The 27,819-nt window shown below is 38.6% G+C and overlaps 1 protein-coding gene, 6 non-coding genes and 1 pseudogene across 9 annotated transcripts; 2 read left to right on the top strand and 6 right to left on the bottom strand.

The window, feature by feature from the left end:
- Positions 1-79: 79 nt before the first annotated feature.
- On the bottom strand, positions 80-248 carry LOC139962254 (U1 spliceosomal RNA). The gene has a single exon (XR_011791182.1). It is a non-coding gene; the product is annotated as a U1 spliceosomal RNA (small nuclear RNA).
- Positions 179-8,591, top strand: LOC139961956 (uncharacterized). 3 transcript variants are annotated; one of them, XM_071961681.1, is made up of 10 exons: positions 179-2,199; positions 2,822-2,957; positions 3,208-3,580; positions 3,841-4,003; positions 4,500-4,573; positions 4,688-5,071; positions 5,612-6,168; positions 6,546-6,715; positions 7,651-7,817; positions 8,461-8,591. In XM_071961681.1, the coding sequence occupies exons 1-10, from the start codon at positions 1,977-1,979 to the stop codon at positions 8,500-8,502; spliced, it is 2,289 nt and encodes a 762-aa protein (XP_071817782.1). In that variant the 5' UTR covers positions 179-1,976; the 3' UTR covers positions 8,503-8,591. The 3 variants fall into 3 exon arrangements, with proteins under 3 accessions (XP_071817782.1, XP_071817781.1, XP_071817780.1); XM_071961680.1 differs by lacking the exon at positions 8,461-8,591 and having other exon boundaries at positions 179-402; positions 2,014-2,199; positions 7,651-8,442; XM_071961679.1 differs by lacking the exon at positions 8,461-8,591 and having other exon boundaries at positions 7,651-8,442.
- Positions 8,592-15,566: 6,975 nt separating this feature from the next.
- Positions 15,567-15,687, bottom strand: LOC139962252 (U1 spliceosomal RNA; annotated as a pseudogene).
- Positions 15,688-16,372: 685 nt separating this feature from the next.
- LOC139962248 (U1 spliceosomal RNA) lies at positions 16,373-16,538 on the bottom strand. The gene has a single exon (XR_011791180.1). It is a non-coding gene; the product is annotated as a U1 spliceosomal RNA (small nuclear RNA).
- Positions 16,539-17,224: 686 nt separating this feature from the next.
- Positions 17,225-17,389, bottom strand: LOC139962324 (U1 spliceosomal RNA). The gene has a single exon (XR_011791235.1). It is a non-coding gene; the product is annotated as a U1 spliceosomal RNA (small nuclear RNA).
- A 5,952-nt stretch (positions 17,390-23,341) lies between these two features.
- LOC139962325 (U1 spliceosomal RNA) lies at positions 23,342-23,506 on the bottom strand. The gene has a single exon (XR_011791236.1). It is a non-coding gene; the product is annotated as a U1 spliceosomal RNA (small nuclear RNA).
- Positions 23,507-23,985: 479 nt separating this feature from the next.
- Positions 23,986-24,068, top strand: Trnas-cga (transfer RNA serine (anticodon CGA)). Its single transcript has one exon. It is a non-coding gene; the product is annotated as a tRNA-Ser (tRNA).
- A 2,779-nt stretch (positions 24,069-26,847) lies between these two features.
- Trnas-cga (transfer RNA serine (anticodon CGA)) lies at positions 26,848-26,929 on the bottom strand. The gene has a single exon. It is a non-coding gene; the product is annotated as a tRNA-Ser (tRNA).
- Between the last annotated feature and the right edge of the window lie 890 nt (positions 26,930-27,819).

Below are 27,819 nucleotides of genomic sequence, written 5' to 3'. Positions count from 1 at the left end.
TGTATGGTGACTGGGCCAGGCAAAGAGTACAATACTACACTTAATTGTCTTTTTGTTGCAATTAGTTTATATATATATAAGGAGGATAGCGCGAACGCAGTCCTCCACTACCAGAAATTATACGCCCGAGTTCTCTACGTTTGAGAGAATCGCAGATGTCGAATCAAGCGACGTGCAATGCTGTCTACAGTTGTCTACAGTTGAAAGCTCCTGATTGGTCAAGAGTCTACAGTTCGTGCTACAGTTATGAGTCCTCTTTCCCTATTGGTTGGCAGTCTACAATGGTCTACAGTTTCTACAGTTGCACCAATCGGAAGTAACGATAGCTGCCTTACCAACAAATTTGTCAGATCCAACGATTTGAGCAGTTCGTAGAATCAACGATGCTTTTATCTTCACAAGGTAAAAAGATACCTGCTCATTTCTTGTCAACGGAGCATTTCTTGCCCCTTTTCACGTTTTTTAAGATGAAAATTAGTTATTTTGAGATTACGAGTACAGGCGTGGCAAAGCCTAATGCAACTATATGGTAGCAGCTTAGTTCTGCGATTTTTAAAGTTTAGCGATAGACGCTACGCAATTTTTTTTCAAGTTGCATTTAGAAATTTTGCTCCCTAAAATTAACCAAAATTACCTCAAAATATGGTGCCACTACTCCCTGGGACTTGACCCGCCTGACCTTAGAGATTCAGAGCGTAGCAACTAGTAATTTCAGAGGCAATTAATGTATACAATTTTGTATACTTTCACTTTCAATAAGCTTAATGTGTCAATTTCGGGCCAGTGTAAAGGAACGGCAATCATCTTGGGTTGACATTGTACACAATTTTATGTAGTGTAGGAACAGAGGAATAAATATTCTGGGATTATTACTGCATTTCGAAGATGCCACATTTATGCAAAAACGGATACAGTTGAGTGTTTTGGTTGGGGTTTCCCTAGATAAATTTCGGATACAGAACTGTGTCAATCATGAGCCCACCATGCTAAGTAGTACTACTAGTACTACTAACTTACTGCACTAGACTAGTTAGACTAAATAAATTAGTTACTTATACAGCCTTCTATGTTACATCAATAAGATATGATTACCCCTTTTTGCAGTCAATATCTCCACGATGACTTGCCTCATAGAGCATCAAACAGGTGTATCAACAGTGAGATATGAGAAATAAATTGCCTTATGTTAAGGCACATTTTTTATACAAGTAGGCCCTTACCATTAGAATTTCATATCACTGCTGTGCTGGTATATACAAGAAACTAATTAGTCATAGAAGCATTTCAAACCCCATCCCACTAAGAAATGGAAAGATCATTACTGTTAACATGACATATCCAACTTAACCTAAGTTTGAAAAGATATTTGGAACCACCTAAAATATTAGAGGAAATGTGCTCCATTTTATGCCCTAGTAATTGAGGTAAAATGAATTTGACAGCATTTTAATTTTTTTGCTCATCTCAAAAGCATATCAAAATATACTTTGAAATTAAATGTTCCTTTCCATCTATGCAACATTTTCCTACTTTTGTCCCTTCTGTTTAAATTGTTTAGATCTAGCAGATATAAATTTAATTGCTGGAAATGATACTGGATCAATGCTTTAATTAAATTTCTTCAATTTTTCTCCAATTTTTAAGAATACTTAAAATATATTTGATAAGACCAGTGTGATGTTTCAAGATAGTAAACAGACAAAGCGATGGTTATGATAATGATGGTTTTATTCTGTTACTCTTTGTTGTCAACCAATCTGTTTCTTGTGTATGATGCATGTTATTTATTTACTTCATAAAACAGAGGGCAGTATTTCCTTTTAGATTGATGTATACTAATCAAAACATTACAACCAGGTGTTCAAAATCATAGTCTTTTCATTTGCTGGAATCATTTTGACTGGAGGCCATGCAGTTTTCTAAGTTTGTTAGAATTATCTCAAAAGTGTTTAGATTTCACATTGTGAAAGTCTAGCATGAGTTTGTTCTTAATCTTGTCATATCTTATTTTAGCACGCAGAAATGCTTCTGACAGGGACTTGCTGCTGCCAGTTTTGGTCATCCGTGATGTAAGCATCGCTGTTGAAAGACAGCAATGTACCTTGGTGCGTACACAGGAGGCAAAGTCAACAAGGGGCAAGCAACCGCTTCCTCTGAGTGACACAAAGCTGCGGAAAGAGGAGACTGCAATTGCAGAAGGTAACTATGTCATAAGTACTGACAACACTGTGACTTAAACATGTACTGTAATTAAGTCATTTGTGTTTTAATAGACCAAGTACAACATGAATGCATGAATTTAGAAATTAAAAATTAATCTTAAACAAAGTATTTGAAATAAGACCAACATGTTTTGAAAGTTCATTGTGAAGGAATATGGATCATCCTGATGAAAATTAAATTTCTACCTAGAAGATGTAACTACTGCAATCAACACCATCTTTGCAAACAAACTATTGCATAGGTTATGTTTTAAAAAATTTTTAGTATACACTATATGCTTTATTGATTGCAATTAACTCAGTCAATAGAAAACTGTAATCTCTGCTTTGTTCCCTTCCCATACTCCTGTTCTCTCCCTCACATTTCCATAAATACATAACCTTTTTTTCTTTCTTTCTTGCTCATCTTGCTTTGTTTTCCCATTCACTAAACAGGTTTAAAAACATTTAAATTTATAAATTTAGCCTTCCTTTATGCTATTCTGTTCTTCTGTTGCTTTTGGCTGCATGTTTTGATGTTCTTTAAAAACCCATTGCAAACAACAAACTATTCACTTTACTTATATATATGATCACTACCATTTTTGCTTTCTTTTTAGCCAAAAGACGGTGTTACCGCTTCACTCAAACACCGACAGAGAGGCAGTATCTTGGTCAGATGATTCTTACATTTGGAAAGTACGATGGGAGGACATTCAAATGGTTACTTGAAAATGACGTAGGATATGTTAAGTAGTAAGTACTAATCATCCTACTATACCGTAGCTGGGCATTCCAGTCCGAGATGAATAATAGCCTAAAATATTCATCTCAGGTCAGAGTGAATGAATCTCAAGAATTTAAATATATGTCTTTAGGTGTGTGTGCCATAAGTGTTTGCAAGTACACATTCAATTTGATATACTCTACAATATAAACTTTTCAAAGATACACATCACTCATTAACTTGTCTTTCCTAATTGAAATTCATGATTTTATTTTTCAGCCTCCTTGATAAGCACATAAAAGAGAAGAAGAAGGCAGCAGCAGTTCACGTCCATGATGGTTGGCTAAAAGATAGCCTCCTCACTTATGTGGAGCATTTTCACCAGGTGTCATCTCACCTTGAGAAGAACGTGGACCTCTGGCTGTACGGGTATGGCCGTTTTAAAGCTTTCACCTTCAAAGAAATGTGGGAATGGTACCGGCTCTACAAGTTTACAATACGTAAAGACCCACAGGCTGGAAGCGCACATGAAAGGAAACTTTCACAGGAGGCATATACCTCCCTGGGTCAGTGGCTGGGCATGTCAGAAAACCAGATCACCAGCAGGTCCATGAAGAGGTTGCGGCAGTATATCCTCGACAAGGAAAAGCTGGTAAGCCTGTTTGATTGTCACTTTTCTTTTCTTGTTTCAGCACAATATACCACACAATGATATACAGCTGTTTGTGTAGCCAAGTGCAGTTCACCAAAGGAAACAAAGACTGGAGCTGTACGTGTGCCTTCTTGACTTACAAACACAGGCATTGTCTCTAATCAGGAATTTTTTTAAATTTTATATACAGTAAAATTGTTCCATGTTTTGTAAGTCGATCATTTCATTAATTTCTTGTTGTAATTGTTTAATTCAATCAGATGAGTGCAAAAACAGAGCAGACAAAGGTAATCCCAGAGTCGCCAACAGCGGGATGCTCCACGTCAGCGGGATGTTCCACGTCTGCCCATGCTGACATGTGGTTTAATGACGATTTTGATTCATTGCTAATGCAGATTCCAGAGGAAAGCTTTCTACCAAAAGGTTAATTAATTTAACTAAAAGCATGCTTTAAATAACATTAGAAGTCATCAGGTATATACAGTAAAGGAATGTGGCTTTTACCTTCATGTCCTAGTCATAAGACTAAAGCATGATCACCACAGTCAGACAATTTTTAGCTGGGAAAGCGCCTTTAAACCCCAAGAAACCAAAGTAAACCAAGTTGTTTGTTGCAACAAATATTCATCAAACTGTAAAGAGCAACCCCTCTTGTATCATCAAATGCAATACAGAACTAGGTATTTCTGCTATTTGGTATTTAATTAACCATGAAAAAAAGAAAATGGGTGCAAGCTGCAACTATACAAGTTGGTGTACGTATTAATCATGGTTCAGTGTTCTTCCCTGCTTTTTGACAAGATTGGTTATCTAATTATATTTCCATGGTGGAGTTTTTATTATTTTGATACACATTATATTGCTCTGGATTGCTTAATTGTCACAATTTAATTTCTAATTTGCTTTCATCTTTATACAGATGGATCCTCTCAACAGTCCAAGAAGGCAAGGCATTCCACTTTCAGACAAACAACACCAGAGCACAGCTCCAAGGTAATTTAATTCAAACCTTTGTTCAGAGAAGTGAGGCCCATGTAGCGACAAAATCCATTTCATTTCATTTAACAGTTGAATTTTAAGTGTAATAGCATACATTGTTGTTTTCAGATAAAGGATTCCAACAGGCCTGAACCACTACCATCAGCTCCTGAACCACCATCCTCAACTCCTAATCAACCATCATCAGCTCCTGAACTACCATCATCAGCCCCTGATCATGAACCAACAACTCCAACATCTGAACCACCAGCCGCTGCACCACCAGCCCCTGCAAGACCAGCCCTTGCAAGACCAGCCCTTGCACTACCAGCTGCTCCACCACCAGTCACAGTCCCTACACTACCACCATCAGCTCCTGAACTACCATCACCACCCCCTGCACCACCATCACCTGCTCCTAAGCTACCGTCTCCAGCTCCTCAACAAGGTCGCGGTGATATCAGCAAAAAGAGGCAAAAAGAAGACAGACAATCACTTGAAGACAGTTCACAGGTAATGCACATTATATATGATCCATGAGACACAAACCGATGCAATACATGTAATCATTTTGCAGATGTGTAATGTTTTTCAGTTCAATAAAAATCATGGGTGTAACCAATGGTTTTCCCCCTCCCCAGCAATTTCTGGCAAACTACCTATCACTTGAAAACTAATTTTGAATTATTTCCCTTGTATTTTGGCCTGAACTACCCTTAGAATGCACAAGTAAATTTGTTTGAAATTTTCAAAACTTTTCTGTGGGTGAAGGGACGCTCCCAGACACCAATAGCTTGGCAAACCACTTTGTGATATACTGATAAGGTTAAACATTATTGTATTATTTTTAAAGCTAAATCAATCATTACTTGAACTAGCTGTAATATTCAATATTAAAATTCCTTCATTTTCTTCGATTTGTGATATTCTTTTGACACAAACAAGAACAAGTTCCATATGCCCTCAAATTTCGAAAGCCTATGTGTTAATGAAGTGCATGGTTCTGTCAACTAACACCATATATGACTTGTTTGTTTTGTATTTACTCTGCAGGTCAACTATGAGGGATGGCATCAATCCTGGGAAACAGGTCCCAATGGTTTGCCAAAAGCAGACATCAGTTGGTTGAAGGATGACTTGGAAAGGGGATTATTCCAGAGAGTCATGACCTATAAGGACATCCATGGTGAAATAAAGAAAAGAAAGGTGCTGAAGGATGATCGCATGTGGTTTCACCCTCCAGAATGCCCAGGCGTGGTGCGTAGCACTCTGCCATCTGCCGACGCTTTCTTCCGCAGTAGACTGAACTTCTGGCGTCCAGTTGGAGTATGGGGATACAGTCTGAAATGCCCGCGGAATAACTGTCCAGCCCGAGATAGAGAAGATGCCTTCCTCTATCGCTGCGGATATGCAAATACTGTCAGATACATCTGTGACATATCAGACTGGTACTGTATGCTGACAGAGGTGCTGGCATGCTCTGCATGTAGGAAAGCTGCCAAGGGATCTACTACCCACTCTATAGGCCGGTTCCTAGCTTGGGATGCCCTAATTTTATCTCAGCTCACTCCAGCCCATCAAGCAATGTTTCCTGCCATACTGACACTTAGGTAAATGCACAAAGTGAAATTCAAAGCAGAATTTCACTTTAATTAACTGTATACTTTTGAAAATGTGCCCTAACACCACCAGTGTCTCAAATTTTGCAGTTGATTTCTGTTTGGAGGCCAACTGTTTATATTGCATTTTTATATTCTTCATGGTTTAATGAATTTCTTCTTTTATGTGAATTTATTTGCCTCTTTCTGTATTCTAACATACTGTTTTAAATTCTTTAGGTTTCTTTTTTCTTTTCCTTTCTACCATGAGATGTCCTGACATGCTGTACAACCTCTCAACCAACCATTTGTGTATATCCCTAATGCTAAACTAACTTTCCATTATTATTGTGACTTTTGTGTGTAATAATTATTGTTTTTTTTTTCAGGCGTGGGGTTGACAAACAAGTGGTCAAATTGATGACAGATCGAACTGCTGCCAACTCCATGACAAGCATTTGGCGTCAGGTGCAGGAAAATCACTGTGAGAAGTACCTTCATCATAAGGATATTTATTCTACCCTGCTGACTTCACTCACAAAAGAAGGATCATTACTTAGTAAGTGCCATACTTTGTCAGTAATTGTGTGGTAGTCATCTTTATGTCCATGAAACCAATTCCAAAAGGCAAAACATCAATGTAAACAAGACAGAAAACTGCTGGGAAAAGTATGCATGCATGCTGTGAAAATGTTTCGGCAAGTGTGCAATGAGAGCACCTCGATTTTGCTGCCTCACTCTACCAGTTAAAGAAAAAAACAATTTCTGTACTTACTGTGTGAAATGAGTGGATGTAACTGACTTGTAGCTGAAACTCTCTGAATGTGCAAGTTTACAAACAGAAAACACAGATTAACTTACAGGTGCTAATTGGGAGACAATAGGCATTTTGCATTCAAGGAAGTTTAAAGGCACCATGTTGATGTATGTATTAGAACGTTCAATAAAGTTAACATATTTTCATCTATACTGAAGACATTGTACTGTCCCTTACTCAATAATGGAAGGATTTTATAAAAGTTTATTGTAATTCCCATAGGAATTATTACAGATATGCACTTTCCTTTCTAATACATGAGACAATACCAATAAAAACTGTTACATAGTTTAAATACTAATTAAAATGTATCAAAAAGCTAATTAGCCAGAATAATCATTTCACAAATTTATCCCGTTTAGTTTTTCTGTAACAGGTTATATTATTGTGTCAATATTCTCACTTAAAGTTATGCTGTATTGGCCTAAATATGCCAGATATTCAATTATGGTCATCTGTGGTCAACATTCTTCAACTGCAATTTATCTCACTGGGACATTCAGCCATCTCCTGTATTCCTAATAGAATGTGTGAGAATAATTTGGAAAATAAAGTCCTCTAGGAAAGTACTTTTCTAAAACTTCTAGCAATTATAGCATGCAAGACAGGCTACCATTAAGTATGTGTGTTTGTAAATTATTTGATTTTTTATGTATATTATCTTATGTTACTTACAGATACAATTCGCCACAAGTTCCAACCTCCACCTCAACGTAGGGAGCTTCCCAGTGCTAAACTTCTCAGAAAGGCCTTCTTGATAGGTGAAGCTGCGAATATCGAGGAATACCGTGCCCTTATCATGTCTACATTTGGGAAAGTTCTCAAGTTTGATTCAACCAAAAAGGTACAAAGAAATGCCCCAACTTTCTTTTTTTTCAGATGGTTGCTTGACCATTATAAGACTAAAAAATCAGTAAGCTATCATTTCTACAAAACAAGATGTTGCCCGTCACCTCATGATCAGGACAAGTCACACTGAGAGCTTGTCTTCCTGGTCCAGATATCAGTTCCTTTAAAACATTTTTTTGTGACTGCATTAAAGTAGAAAGGATAGGTCTGAAAATGAATTTTTAGGCTTGTAATAATAAATGATGTATTTAAAAGTACTTTGACTCTTTTAATAATATAAAGTTTAAAACAGTTGTCTTTATAATGCTGCCCATCATTGCCACTACACTGCATTCACAAAAGTATAATTTGGGGACATTTTTGCCTTTTCTTTTAAATTATATTTTCCCCATGTTCCCCAATAACTTCTTATGATGATTATAATTATTAATTATTATTATTAATACTTACATTTCATGATACAGCAGTGCCCTTTCTTCTTTTCAAATTCATGCCCTCTTTTGGTTAGTTTTTCTATACTTATTATAATACATTTGATTGTATCCTAATCAAAGGGTGGGGGGCAGTTCCCCCCCCCCCTTTCAAATTAAAAATAATTATGGACACATTATAACAGTTTCTTTTAAATGTCATTTCAGATATGCAAGAAGATTGCCGGTGCTGGTCGCGGAACGGCATAATGGTGTACCAATGTCGGCAATGAGTTGTCACAAGTTTTAACCTCTGTTTTGACGTGTGAAGAATCAGTTGAGAAGCTTCGGCCCATGGCGAAGGGCCTCATCGACAGGTACTCAAAAGCTGGGGAAAGTCCACCTGAGGTGATGTATGTCGATCGAGGCTGCTGTCGTTTGTATGGTGTCTCCTCAATTGAGAAGCTTTTCCATGAGTGGGTGGAGTCTGGGATGGTGATTCGCCTAGACATCTTCCATTGGATCCACCGATTTCATGCTGCAGTGCGCACAGACCACCACCCCAAGTACGCCTTATTCAAGTCTGCCCTATCTGCTGCAGTTTTTGCATATCACAATGGTGACATGGCTGTTCTCGTCAAGGCTATAAGGGCTGGCTCCCCGAATGGATATGAAAACCTTTCAGACAGCCAGATCATAGCCAAGTATGTTTCCAAAGATGACTTGAAGCATTTTGTCAGAAGAGTTACAGTGGGAGCTCAGGCAACCTTTGCACAGGTGCAAAATACCATTGATGTATTGACAGGTCCAGCCGGACTTGATGAGTATGGTATTCCCTCTTTAAGGACAAAGATGCAATTGATCAGGTTTGGACAACTCAGCAGAAGCACCTTGAGTGTATTCAAGATCCGGCAGAGATGAGCATGTACACTGTCACAAAGCATGTTACACGTAACGGTGTGTCCATGCCCTACTATGTCACCTCTAGAGGGAGTAACAGTCTGGAAGGTTTTCACAGCTTTCTTCCCAACATGATACCAGGTCCTCGCTGTGCTGCTGTCCCTTTCCAGGTATACCTTTTATCGGGCATTGTCAGATGGAATTCAGATCATGAATCTGCAGCTGTCAAGGGCCAGACAGGGGGGAAGAATCGTGTGTATGCGTCACAACTTATACACCGTCTCAATGAGCGTTGTGAGAAGCTGTTTGGAGAGGTAGAAGAGATCAACTTCCGTCCACCAGTACCAGTCGGCAACGAAATGATTGGACTGGAATATCTCTTCAGCCAGTCTGCTGATTCTTTTAATGAAAAGGTCTACTACAGAGAGGCCATAGAGACACTCCAAACTGCAGATGCTGTCGACAAGGATGATGAAGTGTCAGACAGAGTAGAGGAAGCAGAAGAAATGCAAACTGGAGATGATGGGTACAAGAGTGAGGAAGACATCATTCCATCAAACGTCCAGTTCAACCTCACAGACAACGATGTTTCATCGGACCTGGACCCCCTGCATTGAGAATGTTTGTGGCCCCAGTCATTTGCCAGGTTACAGAAAAGTTGAAGAGCTCAGCAGTCTGCTAGTTCAACTTGGGCTGGAGGAGGGGAGACTTGCACTCAGCACTTCCTAGAGAAACAACATCAAAGATGCTTGGAACAAGCTTGAGCTGCATGACAGGAGCATCAAGCAATTTGACAGCCTGTACTCTTCTCGCTGGGGAAATTCTCTGTTTGGCCGCACAAAAGGTGACCCTTCCAGTGTGTCCCTTGTCCAAAAGTTGAAGTTTGGAAAGCGCTATGGCCCTGCCCATCTAGTGGACTCCAGAAAAAACCGCCTCATGTACTGCATCATCAAACAACTGTGGCTCCATCCCACCTGCAGTTCCTTGGCTGGCGTCTCCCCCAAGAAAAGGCAAATCACCACCATTTATCAACGTATAGCCCAGCGTGTGACAGTTGACGATCCCGTACTTAACAAGCTTGGCATTCCCCTTGTTAAGATCAACACCAAGAGTGTCGCAGATTTCATAAGGCGGCAAGAGGCAATGTCTGGGAAAAATGTTACAGACCAAGGGCTGTCAATACTCAGGAAGCGCCAGAGTATTTCAGCAATTGATCAGCCACCTGCTAATCAACTGCCAGAAATACTACCAGAGACTACCAGACCCCATATTGAATACGTAGATGTCACAAACTTGGCTGGTACTAGAAATCTCAAGGTCAGGAGACAACTTCTTCCATCTTCTTCACATGCATCTCCACCGACACAGGCTTCAACGTTATCTTCATCAGCAACTCTAGAGTATTCAGTCACATCTCCATCCACTCCGCTTCCATTGTCGACCATGCCACTGATTCTACAGCTACCTTCAACATCTACCTCAACACAGCAAACCTGGGCACGCTCCACTATGTACAAAAAACGGAAACTGCAGAGCTCTACAGGAATGGCAAGTGCCAAGAAGTTGAAAGTGTCCCTATATAAGTGCAATCTCTGTGGACAGTCAACACAAGGCCACATGAAGTACAAGAAAAAGACATATTGCCAAGCAACGAAACGGTCATCATCCCTTCCTGACCAGTTTTTCAGTGATTTTGAAGACTTTAAAGAGAAGGTGGACAGACTTCATTAGAGTTTCCAAGTCCCGTATAATTATTAAATCTTAATGTCAGATTCATACCAAAAACTTCCACATTATAAGTTACAGTACATCATCAAAACCACTATACATTTTCAATCTGGCTACATAGTTAAGCTGTTTAACCATTAACTCAATAAGCCTTATTAGCATGAAATGTTTTCTTGTCTGGTACTCGATCATCATTCAATTATGAGTTAAAGTAAAGTGGTAAAAATGCCAAGTTTGCATGCAATCAGGGAACTTCATGCAAACTCATTTAAGCAACCAAGATAAAAAATTTTCCTAGTCTAAGGGGTGGCAAATGCTTTTTAATATTGATAAATGTAAGGTAATGCACATTGGTAATAGTAACCAAAAGTTTACATACAATCTTAATGGTGTGGAGTTACAGGAGGTCTCTGTTGAAAGAGACTTAGGTATCTAGATTGACTCATCTCTGCAACCTTCTAAACATTGTCTTGAAGCTGCTAACAGAGGTAATAGGGTTTTAGGTATGATCAAGAGGAACTTCAGTTTTCTGAAAGAGGACATCGTAGCTAGGCTTTATAAGCAGTTGGTTAGGCCTCATCTGGAGTATGCTGTGCAGGCTTGGAACCCTTATTTTGCTAAGGATAAGGAAGTACTTGAAAAGGTCCAGAGGAGGGCTACTAGGATGATTAGTTCCTTAAAGAGGGTTCCTTATTATAGGCGGTTACAACTGTTGAATCTCACCACACTGGAGCTTAGGAGGTTACGTGGGGACTTGATCCAGGTTTTCAAGATTGTGTATGGTTTCGACAATTTATCCTTTACCGACTTTTCATGTTTGCTAACAGTAGTTGTACTAGAGGTCATTGTCTTAAACTCCAAAAGTCGCATAGTAGGATTAATATTCGGCATAACTTTTTTTCTAATAGGGTTGTGAATGAGTGGAATGGTTTGCCTGAGAAAGTTGTAGTTGCAAGTAGTGTCAATGGGTTTAAGAATGCTTTGGACAAGCACTTTAAGCATTGTAATCGGGTCTGAGTGATTGTGTCTTCAGTTTTTTTCCCTCTCTCTATAGGGTCCTTGATGGGGACTTAAGTGTCCCTCCTGATCTTTTTTTCTACTAAACTAAACTAAGCAAATGGGATAATGACTTGCATCCAGGTAATACTGGCCATTACAAAAGAGAGGGCAAGTATAATATTTGATTTGGTATTCATTTTTGTATTCACAAATTGGTATTCACATTAGTCAAGTTGATTTTTGCCCTTATAGCTATAGGCTCATTGTAATTTCACCTGAGTGTTTGATTAGGATGCTAGTGATGTCACCATGCAGTACACTGTTGCCTTATTTTAATTGTTAAAAAATATGTTGCCCATTTATCTTAATTATTTAGGTACAATCAAACCAATTAAATGAATTTATATACTGTAGTGATTCAATGATTGGCTCTACAGGTAGCTGATTAAGGTGCTTCAATGTTACTATTCCTCATGAGGACTGGTGAGATGTCTGCATTAATTAGTTGCATGGTGTTCAGCGGGCTTTACTTATGCACCTATCAACTGTACGACACACCCTAAGTTTCAGAAATGCAGTTGTGTAAAATACACTTTTCTGAGATCACACATATGGAAAGGAAATGAGTCAAGGAATCAAAATATGGATTCTGATTTGGTGTAAAAAAATTCAGCAGTGAAAATGACTTTGGTGCACAAAACCAATTTGTTTTGATATTTAGCAAGTGCTACTATGACTGAATGCAAATGTGTAATAGTATCCATCTACCCATCAATCGGTCAATATAAGATAAATTGCTACTCTATGGTACATGGTGAGATCAACTACTAAGTGGGCACCAGGGGTGTTTAGAAAGTTGAGTTCAAAGGTCCTCTAGATGTCATTGGTTGCCACTTGGTGAAAACTATTTAGACTTCAATATCAGCTGTTCTGGTCTATTAAACAATTCGTTTATGATTTTAATGACACGTAAAAGTCGTTTTTTTTTTTTTTAGTGAATCAGGTCTTTCAGTGACGTTATCACTGGTGATAGTTGGTTTTTATGTTGTAGGTTGGCATAGAAACATCTTTCTCACTATGAATAGACTCATACCTTCGGTTGTGAGTGTTCTTCTGTTGCATATTATTTATCAACAAACATTTAAAGTCTGTTTGATTATCCAGAGTATCCAATCGTTGAATTTTACAGCCGATATTTATTCAACCTTTTCATTAAGTGGTGATGTGGAATGTTTGAATCATATGCACACCCTCCTTCAAAGTGTGATTTCCTCAGTCATGCAGATGTTAGCTGAGATACTCCACATTTAGTTGAACTGGCTTGGCTGTAAAATTAACTCCAACTATATACTGCACAGCCAGGGAGTTACCATGGAAAACCAAGTACAAAGTTTTCCTCTGCTGTGTTGGACCATGGAGCTGGTTGGACCATGGTTGCTAGACTTGAGTTTCAACCACTGTTGTTTTAATTTTTTTTATACTGGACTTTCCAAGTGGAATCACAATTTATCATTTTCTTGTAGAGGAAATTTAAAATTACCAAAGCTCAAAGGTAGTCTGTATTGGCCCCAAATTATAGCATGCCATATAATTAATATAAGATTTCAAAAAGAACTAAACTAGGTCTTTAGTATACTCTCCAAATTCTTTTCAGACATTCTAAATTAACACACAAGATGACTTAATGTCCCAGTGAGGTAAATTTCCTCCAAGGTGGTAACAAAACGTTTAAGAATTCTGAACAAAGGTGACCATAATTGAATATCTGGCATAATGTATTTGGGCCAATACAGCATACCTTTAACCTGTACAGTGAGTGCTTATTTTTAACTTTTTACTTCCATGTTACATCAAAATTGGTGGAGAATATATAGTTGACACAAATAACCATTTGTGTGTTCATGTATTTAATCTGGGAGGAGCCAAATTAACATTCAGCTATTCAGCAGGTCTTTCACCATCAAATGTCAGCAATACAAATGTGGCTGGTGTTGCAAGTACAGTGTAATGCCCTGAACATTGTCATGTGAGTGGTTCTTAATGTTTTTGGTCATATATTGTATCCCCTTTCAATCAGTGACCCTAGGCGCATCCCCCCCCCCTCAAAATATATATCACAAATAGGGTCAACAAAAGTGGTTTTCATAGTCAACATTCAAAGTGTGGTAAATGCTTGGGGACAACTTGTGAATCTAGGAAAGAGTCAAACTTTACACCCTTCTTTTGCACCAGTCTCTTCAGTGCAGTCTTTTACATTATAATTTGCATCTTTTTGACTCACTTTGGGAAAGGTTCAAGGTTTTTTGAAGTGTATTCGGCTAAAACATTAAGTACCTAAGAAGCTTTAACCAGACAGGGGCAAGATGATAATGAATAAAAGGGGGAACAATTCATTTCATCAATTCAAGGGCCATATAGATATAAGATATAAGAATCTTTATTGACCATCAAAGGAATTGGAGTTCACTCCATCTCAGTATAACATACATAAAACAGTCAAAAATACATCAAAACATAAGATTTATTATATATACATTTCTTAAGAAAATAAAAATCCATGTACTGGCAAATAGTAAAAAACCCTATTTCCTACAAAACTCGTTGGCAAGACTAAGAATGGCCCTTGGCAAGAACGAACGTCTGTATCTTTCTGTCCGGCATCTGATGACAATTGGCCTGCCAGTTCGACTGCTATAATCAACCTGATTTCCTAGAGGATGTTCCGACGACGTAATTGACATAATATTTCTTTTAGTTACCCTGACAAGCAGCTCATCTACTGATCTGAGATCATCAGACCGCGGGCAAACTCGCCTCGCTTTTCTAACAAGTGTATTAATCTTAGCCATGTCTCTAGCGGTCGTATTGCCACCCCATGCAGCCAAGCAGAATGTAATAATGGTCTCGATGGCCGCATTGTAGAACACAGAAATGAGAGAGGCGTCTAGTCTGAATAAATTGAGCTTCCGTAGAAAGAACATACGTTGATTAGTTTTGGCCAGAACAGTATTTACATGTTCACCCACTCCAATTTATCAGTAATGCAAACTCCCAGATACTTATAAGAATGGACTTGTTCTACTGGCTTGTTCCTAATTTCAATTCTCTCTAGTTGGTGCCCCCTACGCCGGAAATCAACAACAAGCTCCTTTGTTTTAGACACATTCAGTTGTAATCTGTTTTCGTCACACAAAATTCGTAAAGGTGGATATTTCATGCCTGTACCCGGTTTCGTCACCATTCTTCTCAATAAGACCTAAAATGCATGTGTCGTCAGAAAATTTAACAATATGCGTGTTGGGTTGTGTGCTGCGACAGTCAGAGGTATAGAGGGTGAAAAGAACGGGTGATAAAACACAACCTTGTGGGGCACCAGTATTCATCACAATATCGCTAGAAACTCTGCCATTCACAAATACTCTCTGTGTCCTATTTGTCAGGAAGTCCAACACCCACTTTGTCAGATTAAAGTTGATTGCATAACCACACATAACCACACATATAAATTTGGGGCTTAAAAAGATTTGAAATTTATCATATCAAGTCATGTTTTGGAAGATGTTCAGAGATCCTTACATGAAAAACAACATAACAAAATTATTTTTTTTGTAAAAAAGTCACCTACCTTAATGCACCCCCTTTAAAGCAACTTTGACACCACCTCTTTAAAGTTTAAAATTTCATCCGGCGATTCTACAGTTTCTACAGATAAATTGCACGTCGTTGTGTCCCCAGCCAGGGGTCAACCCATCCGAAAGTGCAATGGACAGGCCTCACCCTGGGGGCTCCGCAGTCATGATCACGGAAATCCCTGCGCCAGGTAAGTATGCTTTGACATTCTGCGATTTGGTTCATGTACTGCTGCGAATTCACACAGAAGATATTAAACGGAAAATGTTCTCTTACGGTTATAAAAAAGCGTCAATAGCTGAAATATTTCTTGCCGAACAATAAATCGATATTTTAAATCGTTATTTAATAGCTTTCATGTCACTGATTACACTGCAAATGCTCACAGTTATGTAAATAACTGTTTCGATCAGGTATTGAACAGTGCTATACGGCTAGACCTTTAACAACAGCACACCGGCCGGGATTTCGTCCTAGTGGGTCACGTGACTAATATTATTGTACTGAACAGAGCATTCTCATAATAGGGAGAAGCTTGCTGATCATTTTGTAGTCCTTCTAAGAGTCAGTGAATTGATGGAGGGGCAGAAAGGTATAAGATATACATGATACTAGATCTTGATTAACAAACATCAGTGTACTTGTGTTCCGTGTCCTACAAAGCATTGGTAGCTTACGTAGTGTACGATTCGCACGCATGCGCACTGAGTGTTTCAATATTGGATATATTTGGAGGGGCGGAGGCGGGGGAAGGGTGATTTTACATGTGATCGGTTGCATGACGAGATCTGAAAACCTCCCTGGACATTGTATGGTGACTGGGCCAGGCAAAGAGTACAATACTACACTTAATTGTCTTTTTGTTGCAATTATTTTATATATAAGGAGGATAGCACGAACGCAGTCCTCCACTACCAGAAATTATAAGCCCGACTTTTCTACGTTTAAGAGAATCGCAGGGGTCAACCCATCCGAAAGTGCGATGGACAGGCCTCACCCTGGGGGCTCCGCCGTCATGATCACGGAAATCCCTGCGCCAGGGGTAGTTTGCTTTGACATTCTGCGATATGGTTCATGTACTGCTGCGAATTCACACAGAAGATATTAAACGGAAAATGTTCTCTTACGGTTATAAAAAAGCGTCAATAGCTGAAATATTTCTTGCCGAACAATAAATCGATATTTTAAATCGTTATTTAATAGCTTCCATGTCACTGATTACACTGCAAATGCTCACAGTTATGTAAATAACTGTTTCGATCAGGTATTGAACAGTGCTATACGGCTAGACCTTTAACAACAGCACACCGGCCGGGATTTCGTCCTAGTGGGTCACGTGACTAATATTATTGTACTGAACAGAGCATTCTCATAATAGGGAGAAGCTTGCTGATCATTTTGTAGTCCTTATAAGAGTCAGTGAATTGATGGAGGGGCAGAAAGGTATAGGATATACATGATACTAGATCTTGATTAACAAACATCAGTGTACTTGTGTTCCGTGTCCTACAAAGCATTGGTAGCTTACGTAGTGTACGATTCGCACGCGTGCGCACTGAGTGTTTCGATATTGGATGTATTTGGAGGGGCGGAGGCGGGGGAAGGGTGATTTTACATGTGATCGGTTGCATGACGAGATCTGAAAACCTCCCTGCGACATTGTATGGTGACTGGGCCAGGCAAAGAGTACAATACTACACTTAATTGTCTTTTTGTTGCAATTAGTTTATATATAAGGAGGATAGCGCGAACGCAGTCCTCCACTACCAGAAATTATACGCCCGAGTTCTCTACGTTTGAGAGAATCGCAGGGGTCAACCCATCCGAAAGTGCAATGGACAGGCCTCACCCTGGGGGCTCCGCCGTCATGATCACGGAAATCCCTGCGCCAGGTAAGGATGCTTTGACATTCTGCGATTTGTTTCATGTACTGCTGCGAATTCACACAGAAGATATTAAACGGAAAATGTTCTCTTACGGTTATAACAAAGCGTCAATAGCTGAAATATTTCTTGCCGAACAATAAATCGTTATTTTAAATCGTTATTTAATAGCTTTCATGTCACTGATTACACTGCAAATGCTCACAGTTATGTAAATAACTGTTCGATCAGGTATTGAACAATGCTATACGGCTATACCTTAACAACAGCACACCGGCCGGAATTTCGTCCTAGTGGGTCACGTGACTAATATTATTGTACTGAACAGAGCATGTCTCATAATAGGGAGAAGCTTGCTGATCATTTTGTAGTCCTTCTAAGAGTCAGTGAATTGATGGAGGGGCAGAAAGGTATAGGATATACATGATACTAGATCATGATTAACAAACATCAGTGTACTTGTGTTCCGTGTCCTACAAAGCATTGGTAGCTTACGTAGTGTACGATTCGCACGCATGCGCACTGTGTGTTTCAATATTGGATATATTCGTTGAATTAAACGAGACCATAGGTTGAAGTTTGGTTGAGATTGTACTGAGACATTACACGAACGAAGGGATTACTTGAGATTGTATAATTGAGGATTAGCTTCAGTTTTTAAAGTTACCATATGCGATTGAACACCACAAACTTCTGGGAGGGAAAGTTATGTGATAATAATCCTACATGAGAATGCATTACATGGGAGGGCAAGTAATCCCTTCGTTCGTGTAATGTCTCAGTAGAATCTCAATCAAACTTCAACCTATGGTCTCGTTTAATTTAACGATTCTACTTCCATATCACACTTCACTACGGAACTACTTGAGATTTCAAAGCAGTGTTCAAGCGCATACGAACAGGAAGATTACAAAAGAACACAAATTCAAAGTTTGTATCTTTTTTAATTTGCTTGCTGAGCAACAGAAACATTTCTTTTCTTTTTAACAAGAACTGAGGTAATTTCATTACCACTTGGTACAAAGGATAACATTACATTCTTACTCTCCATACTTTGGAAATAAAAAAAAAAATTATCATTCATGTGAATAAAATCTATCATAGTATCTTCTGTGAGGAATATTCAAAACATGGTTACATCACTTCTACATCTTGAAGTATTTATGTCAACTCATACCTATACATAACCCATCTGTAAAATTATACCACACTTTTTATGTAATGCATATAGTAAAACTACTTTTACACTTATGCATCCAAAACTGCCATTGAAAAAGTTTTGTTACTGACAATAGGTTTTTTGTAATACTGAGCAAAGGTTCTTTCCGATTCCCACCCTACTGTATGTAAAATATTATCTACAGGCAGATTTATTGAATCTGCAGCGGAGGTAGAGGCTGCCCTGGTACTATGGGCCGCATATTGAACTACATCAACCCCAGCCTCCTCCAAAACAAATTTAATCCATCGTGATAAAGTATTTCTCGTTACTGGTTTATGTGGTGGAACATAACTAATGAAAAGTTGCGATTCCGCTCCTCTTAATGAGGATGTGACGTTGATATAATACTGAAGTACAAATAAACATCAAGGTTCATGTCGGCCTGGTATGATGCCAACACAACTCTTAATGGATTGGAACCAGGCCGTGACTGCTTTAATTTATTAAGTTAGAAGAAAACAGCTTCATTCCCATCCAAATGAAGATTATTGACATCTAATAATTGCAGAATTTGTAGTCTCTGAGCAGTTTAACAACGCAATAAGCATGACTAACTTATGGGTGAATTGCTTTAAAGTCAATGATGATGTAGGATGAAGAGACCGGAGATAGTTCAACACAATAGACACGTCCCGAATTGTCGTGTATCTGGGGGATGGGGTTCTCAATTCGAAAATTCCTTTGAGAAAACGGCTGATGAGAGGATGTGAGCCAATAGTATTTCTTTGTTCATGATCCAATAATGCAGAAAGCAATGACCGTGCAGTGTTAATGGTACTATAACTAAGGCCAACATTGTAAAGACTCGTTAGAAAGTCAAGCACCTGATTTACAGAGGGATGAAGTGAATCAATTTGTTTCCTTGAACATACCTTAAAACCACCTATCTTGATAAGTGCTGTACTGTTTTTTAGTGGATACCCTCCGGGATACCATGAGGATTCTGGAAGTTTCTTCTGGAATGTCAAGCGTTGCCAGACACCAGGCATGCAACCAACTGAAGGTTGTGATGAAGGGGGTGTAGCTTGCTTCTGTCTTTGGATAGAAGTAAGACTTCTTTTCCCAGCGGTAAATACCTTGGAATAGCTATGGTCATGTGTAACAGTTTTGTGTACCAGTTCTGAGTTGGCCATAAAGGTACCACAATTACTCCTCTTGCCTGGTCCCTTAAGCATAAAAGATGTACTTATGCCAATTAAAAGAGAATGCATCAATGAATAACGCATCTGGGTCTGGTCGCCATGAAACAAATGGAGCGAGTTGTTTATTTGTACGAGATGCAAATATATCAATATCATAGTTCCCCCACAGGGAAGAAATTGCATAAAATATTTATGGATTTAGCATCCATTCTATGTTACTCTCAAATGTACGGGACAGCATGTCAGCATGGACATTAAGCTTGCCCGGCAAGTAACAACAAGACAACCACACTTTGTTTGATGCAGACCATTCCCATATAGCTTTTGCTATTTTGTTACATTGTGACGAATGAGTAACTCCCATAGCCTTAATGTATGCAACAGTTGTCGAGCTGTCAGATAAAAGTCTTATATGCGTATGATCACCCTTTAAGCATAACGTTTTTAGAGCAAAATTGATAGCAAGGAGTTGAAGCACATTTATGTGATATGTTTTCTCAACGGTATTCCACTTTCTTTGTGACCGTGTAGAGAGGGTCGGGCAAAAAGCACCCCATCCTACCAGAGAAGCATCAGTTTCTAATACAATATCTGGGTTAGGCTCTAAGATATGCATGCATGCAAGCGGAAGGGACTCTAACCACCATTTCAGCTCTGTATAGTCCCCCCCCCCCCCTCCTCAGCCAATTCTATTTCTGTTTCAAAATTTCCCTTGTATTTTTTCAACAGAGAAATCTTAAGTTTTTCCATATCCCTGTAATGAAGGGGTCCATATTTAACTCCTGGGAAAAGAGAGACAAGGATACCAATGATATGTGCCAAGTCCGTGATAGACTTTTTGTGCTTGCCCTTAAATTTTTGTATCTCATTTGAGGCAGATTCTATCCTTTTGGTTTTGGCCGAACAGTCATATGTTGGGAATCAAGCACAAATACAAGGAAAGATAGCTTAGTACTCGGTTCTAGTACTGATTTTTCGGGATGAGTGATGAAGCCTAATTTCTGAAAAATATGTACAGCTGTATGCACTGCAGAAACACATGCACTCTTGGTATTAGCCTGGATATAAATATCATCAATGTAGCTCAGGCAAGAAATACCCAATTTCCTGAGCTCAGCCAGAATAGTTTTGAGTAGTTTAGTAAAAATGCAAGGTGCTGAGGCCAACCCATTTGGTAGGCAAGTATACTGATAAAGTTTGTCTTTGAACGCAAGTCTCAAACATTTTCGACTTGAAGAACTAATAGGTACTGAATAATAGGCGTCCTTCAGGTCAATTGAAACCATGAAACACTGCGGTTCTACTAGCAGTAATGCAGGCTGCAAAGTATCCATTTTAAAATGGTAATATTTGGCACTTTCATTTAGGTTCTTTAAATTCAATATCATTCTGAAAGAACCATCTGGCTTAGGCCTGAGAAACACTGATGAAATAAATTCCCCTTGGGAATGGGACGTTTCTTCCAAAACATTCTTTTCCCAAAGCTTAGATATTTCATTACCTAAAAGGAGCTCTTCAGTTGAATTAGAGCATATATATTTTGTTTTGGATCTACTATACTGAATTGGATTTCTTCATCAAATTCGATGTCATAGCCATGAACACAACTTAGTATAACCGAGTCAGTTGTGATTTCTTGCCAGTGCTGTAGAAAATGTTTCGAACGGCCGCCAATGGGTAATTGCTTTGTTTTACAAGGCTGTAAAGAATGTTCACTAACAGAATTGACACATACCTTACCTCTTGTTACTTCCTCAGGCTTTTCTGAGGATTTCTCGGCAGTTGATTTGTGTACTGCCGGTGACGCTGGCCTAAAAAAGTCTGGTAGCGTCTGTTGCCTCCTCTGTATGGGCCACGATAATTGATTTTACCTCTAAAACCTCCACCTCTAGCTCTCCCCCTAGTGGGAGTTAAGCAACACTTGCTCATTCTATTTGCATCGGTTATGTCACGCACTTGCTGCGATATGTCATCCCCAAATAACAGAGTAGACATAGGCACTGAGTTTGAACAAAGATTTTTATACTCTGCCTTAAGTTCCGGCTTGAAAAGATCACGCCGAAAATGGTTCAAGTCTATGTTAGATGAACCAAGAAAGGCCAAGGCATATGTCAACTGTAACAGGATATTCTCCTTATCCTGACTAGCCTTGCCAGTCAATGCATCATCTTTTGTAATCTCAAATCTTTGGTTCTAGCTTGCAGCTGAATATTGTCCCAGATCAATTTGTTGACTTGAGATGTCTGCAATAGTTCCATATTGCTTGGATGTTGATATTTTTCCATCTTTTCTCTCAGTTTTTGTGGTGCCAATTTTTGGAACAAATATTTTTGACCAAATTTGCAACCTTTTCTTGTACCGCAGTACCGACTTTATTGCCCAAATCTAGGCTAGAAACAATATTACTAAAAGCAGTTTGTTCCTCCGTAGAGATTTGTACAGTTTGCTTTTCAAGTTCTGAAGAACTTTCAAGAAGAGAGATGAGATCATCATTCTCATTAGCAGTATTATCTGGTGGTCCCGAAACTGACATGGAGTCTTCAAGTCTAGAAGCTCATCATCATAGTCCAAAGATATCCCCTCCTGGTTTTGAGGGGGAAGAGAACGAGCCTCAGAAAGAGGTCGATTTTCAGCAGAGGTTGCTACCTCATTTTTAGCTTTTTCTTCATTGCCAGGAATAACTTTCTGGCACAACAATTTAATCTGTGGCACAACAATTTAATCATTTGAGCAAGCATATCTCTTACATCGCTTTGGGCTATTTGTGTACCAGAACTTCCTTCTCCCGAAGGCGAAGGTAAGTCAGGTCCTGCCTGGAACTCTAAGTCCATCACAGTTAAAAATTAAACCCCGAAGCAAAATGCCAATTGGGTAGTTATAACGTAATTAGCAACTACTGCTAATATTAAGTTAAGCAGAACGCAGATAGACAGTAAAATACTGCTACTGCAAAGCTTTAACAAGTTAAAGCATAAAGCGAGCAAAATACTGCTCATGCAACATGAGTGCCGCCTGTAAGTGTAACGTATGCCTACAACAATAATGTAGGTTAGGCTAGTATTATTTTAAGCCAGGTATCGTACAGCAACCATCAAGTGCTCGCAACAACACCAGAAACAAACCAACTTACGTGCTAGAGGCTTCGTTTGCAGGTGACAAGAAATTGAAGATGACCCGACAGCATTGTTTAAATGCTGTGCTAATTTTTGTTACGTAATTGAACACAAGCTTGTTAAAGAGCATGACAAATGGTGGCAGGCACAACACTATCTGAAGCATATAGTTCAAGCGCGACGGTTTTGTTAACAAAACCCTCAACGTTAAACCATGCAAAGGAGAGAGAGCCGCAAAATACGTCTACTCTCTCCAAATCCAAATCACACACTGCAGCTAATCCTCAATTATACAATCTCAAGTAGTTCCGTAGTGAAGTGTAATGGGGAAGTAGAATTGGAGGGGCGGAGGCGGGGGAAGGGTGATTTTACATGTGATCGGTTGCATGACGAGATCTGAAAACCTCCCTGCGACATTGTATGGTGACTGGGCCAGGCAAAGAGTACAATACTACACTTAATTGTCTTTTTGTTGCAATTAGTTTATATATAAGGAGGATAGCGCGAACGCAGTCCTCCACTACCAGAAATTATACGCCCGAGTTCTCCACGTTTGAGAGAATTGCAGGGGTCAACCCCTCCGAAAGTGCAATGGACAGGCCTCACCCTGGGGGCTCCGCCGTCATGATCACGGAAATCCCTGCGCCAGGTAAGTATGCTTTGACATTGTGCTACCTTGGTTCATGTACTGCTGCGAATTCACACAGAAGATATTACACGGAAAATGTTCTCTTACGGTTATTAAATAGCGTCAATAGCTGAAATATTTCTTGCTTAATTGTAGGATATTAAAGAAACAAAATAACGGATAATACACATAAAATAGCTTCTATTGCTTAGCAGGCCTTCAAAGCCAGAATATTGACGTTTTATCTCTATATTTCGGCTGTTAAGACGAAATGTTGATTTTTTTCATCTTATAAAGTATAGTTTGCCATAATGTTTTCTCATGGCTTGTTTTTAGTTATGTCTTCAAAACGTTTTTCGACTTAATATCTCAAATTTACTATTTCTTGAGTTGTCTAAGTTCAACTTTTAATATCAAGGCTTCGAAATATTATTTTGACCTTTCTTGACATTGCCTCTCGACATCTCGACTTTTATGCTCGATATTTCTAGTTAACATACATGTCGACGCTGCAACGGCCGAGTGGTTTAAGGCGTTGGACTCGAAATCCAATGGGATCTTACCGCGCAGGTTCGAATCCTGCTTGCAGCGATATAGCTTCTTTTTTTTTGTATCCTTGACGAATGGTCTAAAAGATTCATCTTGAAGCTAGCCCAAACAGAAACCTCTCTTTATTACATAAATATCTATTAAAACTGTAATATGTCAGACAAAAATCCTCACCTAAGTTGTGTCTAAGTAAGGTTTCTTTTAAGGCCACCGTTTATATCCTCCAAGATCTCAGACTAGCGTTAATCGATTCCACAATAACGAGTGAAGGGGAAGTTCATAATATTATGATTGGCTTTCAACCTATCAAACGTATATTGCACATGCTACCTCTTGATAAAAAAAAATCATGAACACATAAAATACCTCCATCTTATAAATGTTTATCAAAAACAATCTCCTTATTTATCTTTATGCAAGAGTTATTCCAAATCAATTGACGCTTAAAATCAGCAGGGCTCTATAGTAGGTGTACTATATGTTGCAACACACCATGGACGAACAACTTGCCTAACAAATAGATTAGTTGTACGAAAATCAAGTGCGGCGCAATTACAACGATACAAAAAATCTTTACCATCATTACTTGGCAAGATCAAAGTCAAAGAATGTCTTCCACAAACCTTTTCAATTATCACAATAACGCCGAATCCACGTACATTTTAAACGATTTACAAAGCTCTTAATATTGATGGCTTTTAAACCGTCTTTGTTAAGTAATACGGCCTATAGGAGTAAGATCTCTACCCGACCATGCACTGCCGGAAGCAGCTTTTTAGTCTCGAAAACTTCTTAATATAATTGAATCCAAAAAGATAACTCGCGTTTTGGTTTAAAAAAAAAACACGAAATTAAACAGGACCAAAAGAAATATTTATTTGTGATTTCAAGCAAAAGAAAGCTACTTGTTGACAAAAGGCCCCAAGGGAAAAGGTCTGACTTTTTCTGATCTGAGATATTAATGACTGACTCTGGCATATTAATAGAAAGGCCAGATGCCAAGTTATTGAGAAAGTTGACAGTTTATGTAAAGAAGATTCAATTTCATCAAGAAACCCCACCAGGATCACCGGCGTATTGTAAAACATATGACTACAAAGCAATTATTAGGTCCAAGAGAGTTATGGACAAACCGAAGCATTTGTTGGGAAATCTAAGTATAAGTTTAGTATGCCCATCTCTCATTACCTTTTATAACATTTGTTAGAATTAAATTCCAAAGACAACATTTCAACACAAAGAACGAATAAATAGGGACTGAAAGGACAAGCTTGTCTGACACCTCTTTCAATTGGAAACCCCCAGAAGTGTAACTATTGTTGTAAACACAAGCTGTACTATTATTATAGAAAAGATTTGTCAAATTTTTGAAATCAGTACCAAAGTTGAAAAAACTCAGTGTTGATCGTAAAAATCTCGACTCAATAGTGTTAAAAATGTTTTCGAAATCTAAGAGGAAAAGAAATCCATGAATATTATGATATTTATTATAATCAATAAAATCCAAAACAAAACGTATATATATTTTCGCCTAAAACTTGCCCTTTAAAAAACCCGTCTGATTTGGGCCGGTGAACTTGTTTAAAATATTTTTAAGTGTATTTGCGATAGCTTTCGCTGCCATTTTATATATAATCGGTGTTCAAAAGTGTGATAGGGCGATAATTTGTCAGATGAAGAGGATTTTTGTCTGGTTTGAGAAAAAGAGAAATAATACCCCGAGTTTGCTCAGAAGCAAGATTACTTCTCTGAAAACAATGGTTTGACCAACATAAGGCCAAGTTTTTGTGTGTAGCAATTTGTAGTAAGCCCCACTTGCATTGAAATTATATGGAAGAGGGTATACTGGTAGTTGCTAACTGTGACCCATCGTCGTGAAACGTGAATATGAAATAGGATGGATTTCAAAAAAAGAGCAAAAGAAAGTAAAGTCAAATCCGTCGGAGGTGTCCCCTCTGTCCAAACAATAAAATTTTGAAAGAGAGTGGTGCATGACCAATGAAAAGATAAACCATCTTGCCGGGACGTTAATCTATTGGGAGTCTCCTGGAGAACGTGGTAAGTGTGCTAGACATTTATCAACATCGAGAAGGACATTATGGCTCCAATTTTACAAAAGTTTACTTTTTTTTAAGAAAATGAAATATCCTTTTTCAGCAGCCAAAGAGGAGTGTACATAATTCCGTAAAAGTTAAAACTCGTAGGGCTTTGCGGTCGAATCACGCCATCTACAGCCAATAAATCTTAGTTTACTAGTACCATTCTCGTACAGTTTTTTAGCTTTTGTTGCCCCTTTTTCTTTTCTTGAAGATCGGCCTTAGAAAGATCGTCAACAAAAAAGAACTGCTGACCTGCTACTATTCTAAAACATGTTCAAGGAACGGTCAATTCGGCAATATTGTTACCCTGCTTTTGAGGCCCGACTGTCTATATTTATGTGGGTTTTTTTTTTTTGTAGCAGGGGGGGGGGGCGAGGGGATGGCTTGTTTCAGAAATAGCAAGGGGAAAGTCTTATCAAGAACTAGTCCATCTAGACTTATAATAATAATGGTGATAATTCAAGTTTTGATTCCCCACCCCTTGGATTACAACTTGTGTTGAAGACAATGTGAAAAATACCTTAAATGATGTTCCTACAGCTTCTTGTCCATTCGAAACATACATTAACTAAATTAAAGAAAATGGCTTACCAAAAATACTGAACGTATGACAAAAGGGTTCCAATTTTAATAGATATTTATGTAATAAAGAGAGGTTTTTGTTTGGGCTAGCTTCAAAATGAATCTTTTAGACCGCTCGTCAAGGATAAAAAAAACTTTTTCGCTGCAAGCAGGATTCGAACCTGCGCGGGAAGATCCCATTGGATTTCGAGTCCAACGCCTTAACCACTCGGCCATTGCAGCTTCGATATGTATGTTAAGTCGAAATATTGAACATAAAGGTCGAGATGTCGAGATGCAAAGTCAAGAAAGGTCAAACTAATATGTCGAAGCCCTGGCATAAACAGTTTAACCTAGACAACTTAACAAATAGTAAATTTGAGATAATAAGTCGAAAAACGTTTCCACGTAAGTTAAAAAAGGCAAGAGAAAAAATTATGGCAAACTGTACTTTATAAGATGAAAATAGTCAACATTTCGTCTTAACAGCCAAAATATAAAGATAAAATGTCAATATTTTGGCTTTGAAGGCCTGCTATTGAATAGAGGCTATTTTATGTGTATTTTCCATTATACTGTTTATTTAATATTCTACAATTAAGATATAAACTTTCAGATCTGTATGGCATGTGGAACTAAAATTTGATCAATTGAAGTTTCCTTGCACTGTTACGCTAAATTCAACGGACCCAGCTGAAATGATGATAATTGGACAGCGGAGGAGGGGAGCAATCCTGCCCCCCCCCTCCTCCACCTCCCCCTCTCAGGTTAAAAACAGATCTCTGATTTCGTAATTACTTTAATATGCACACGCTGGTAATAATTATAACTATAATCGTTTGTGCTATAACCAGGGATATGTCAGCAGAGAATTGTAAACAGTTTCGAAAGGCGTTAGATACGTGACTTCTTATACTGAAAAGTGTATGTATGAATGTATGTATATTAGATCCTCCTGCAAGCAGGAACTCGCGAAGAAGCCTAATTGGCTTATCAAAGCCGCAAGCTGACCGAAGTCCTTCTCTCACATTCATATTTAACGTCCATGATATATGAATTGTTAATTGTCAACAACTCTGTAACTGGACGACATACATTAATCTGGGATTGACTCGAACCGGGGACCTTATGAT

The sequence above is a fragment of the Apostichopus japonicus genome, chromosome 20 (assembly GCF_037975245.1).
Source record: "Apostichopus japonicus isolate 1M-3 chromosome 20, ASM3797524v1, whole genome shotgun sequence".
In the NCBI taxonomy this organism is placed as follows: Eukaryota; Metazoa; Echinodermata; class Holothuroidea; order Aspidochirotida; family Stichopodidae; genus Apostichopus; species Apostichopus japonicus.
This window is presented reverse-complemented; position numbering and strand designations above follow the sequence as displayed.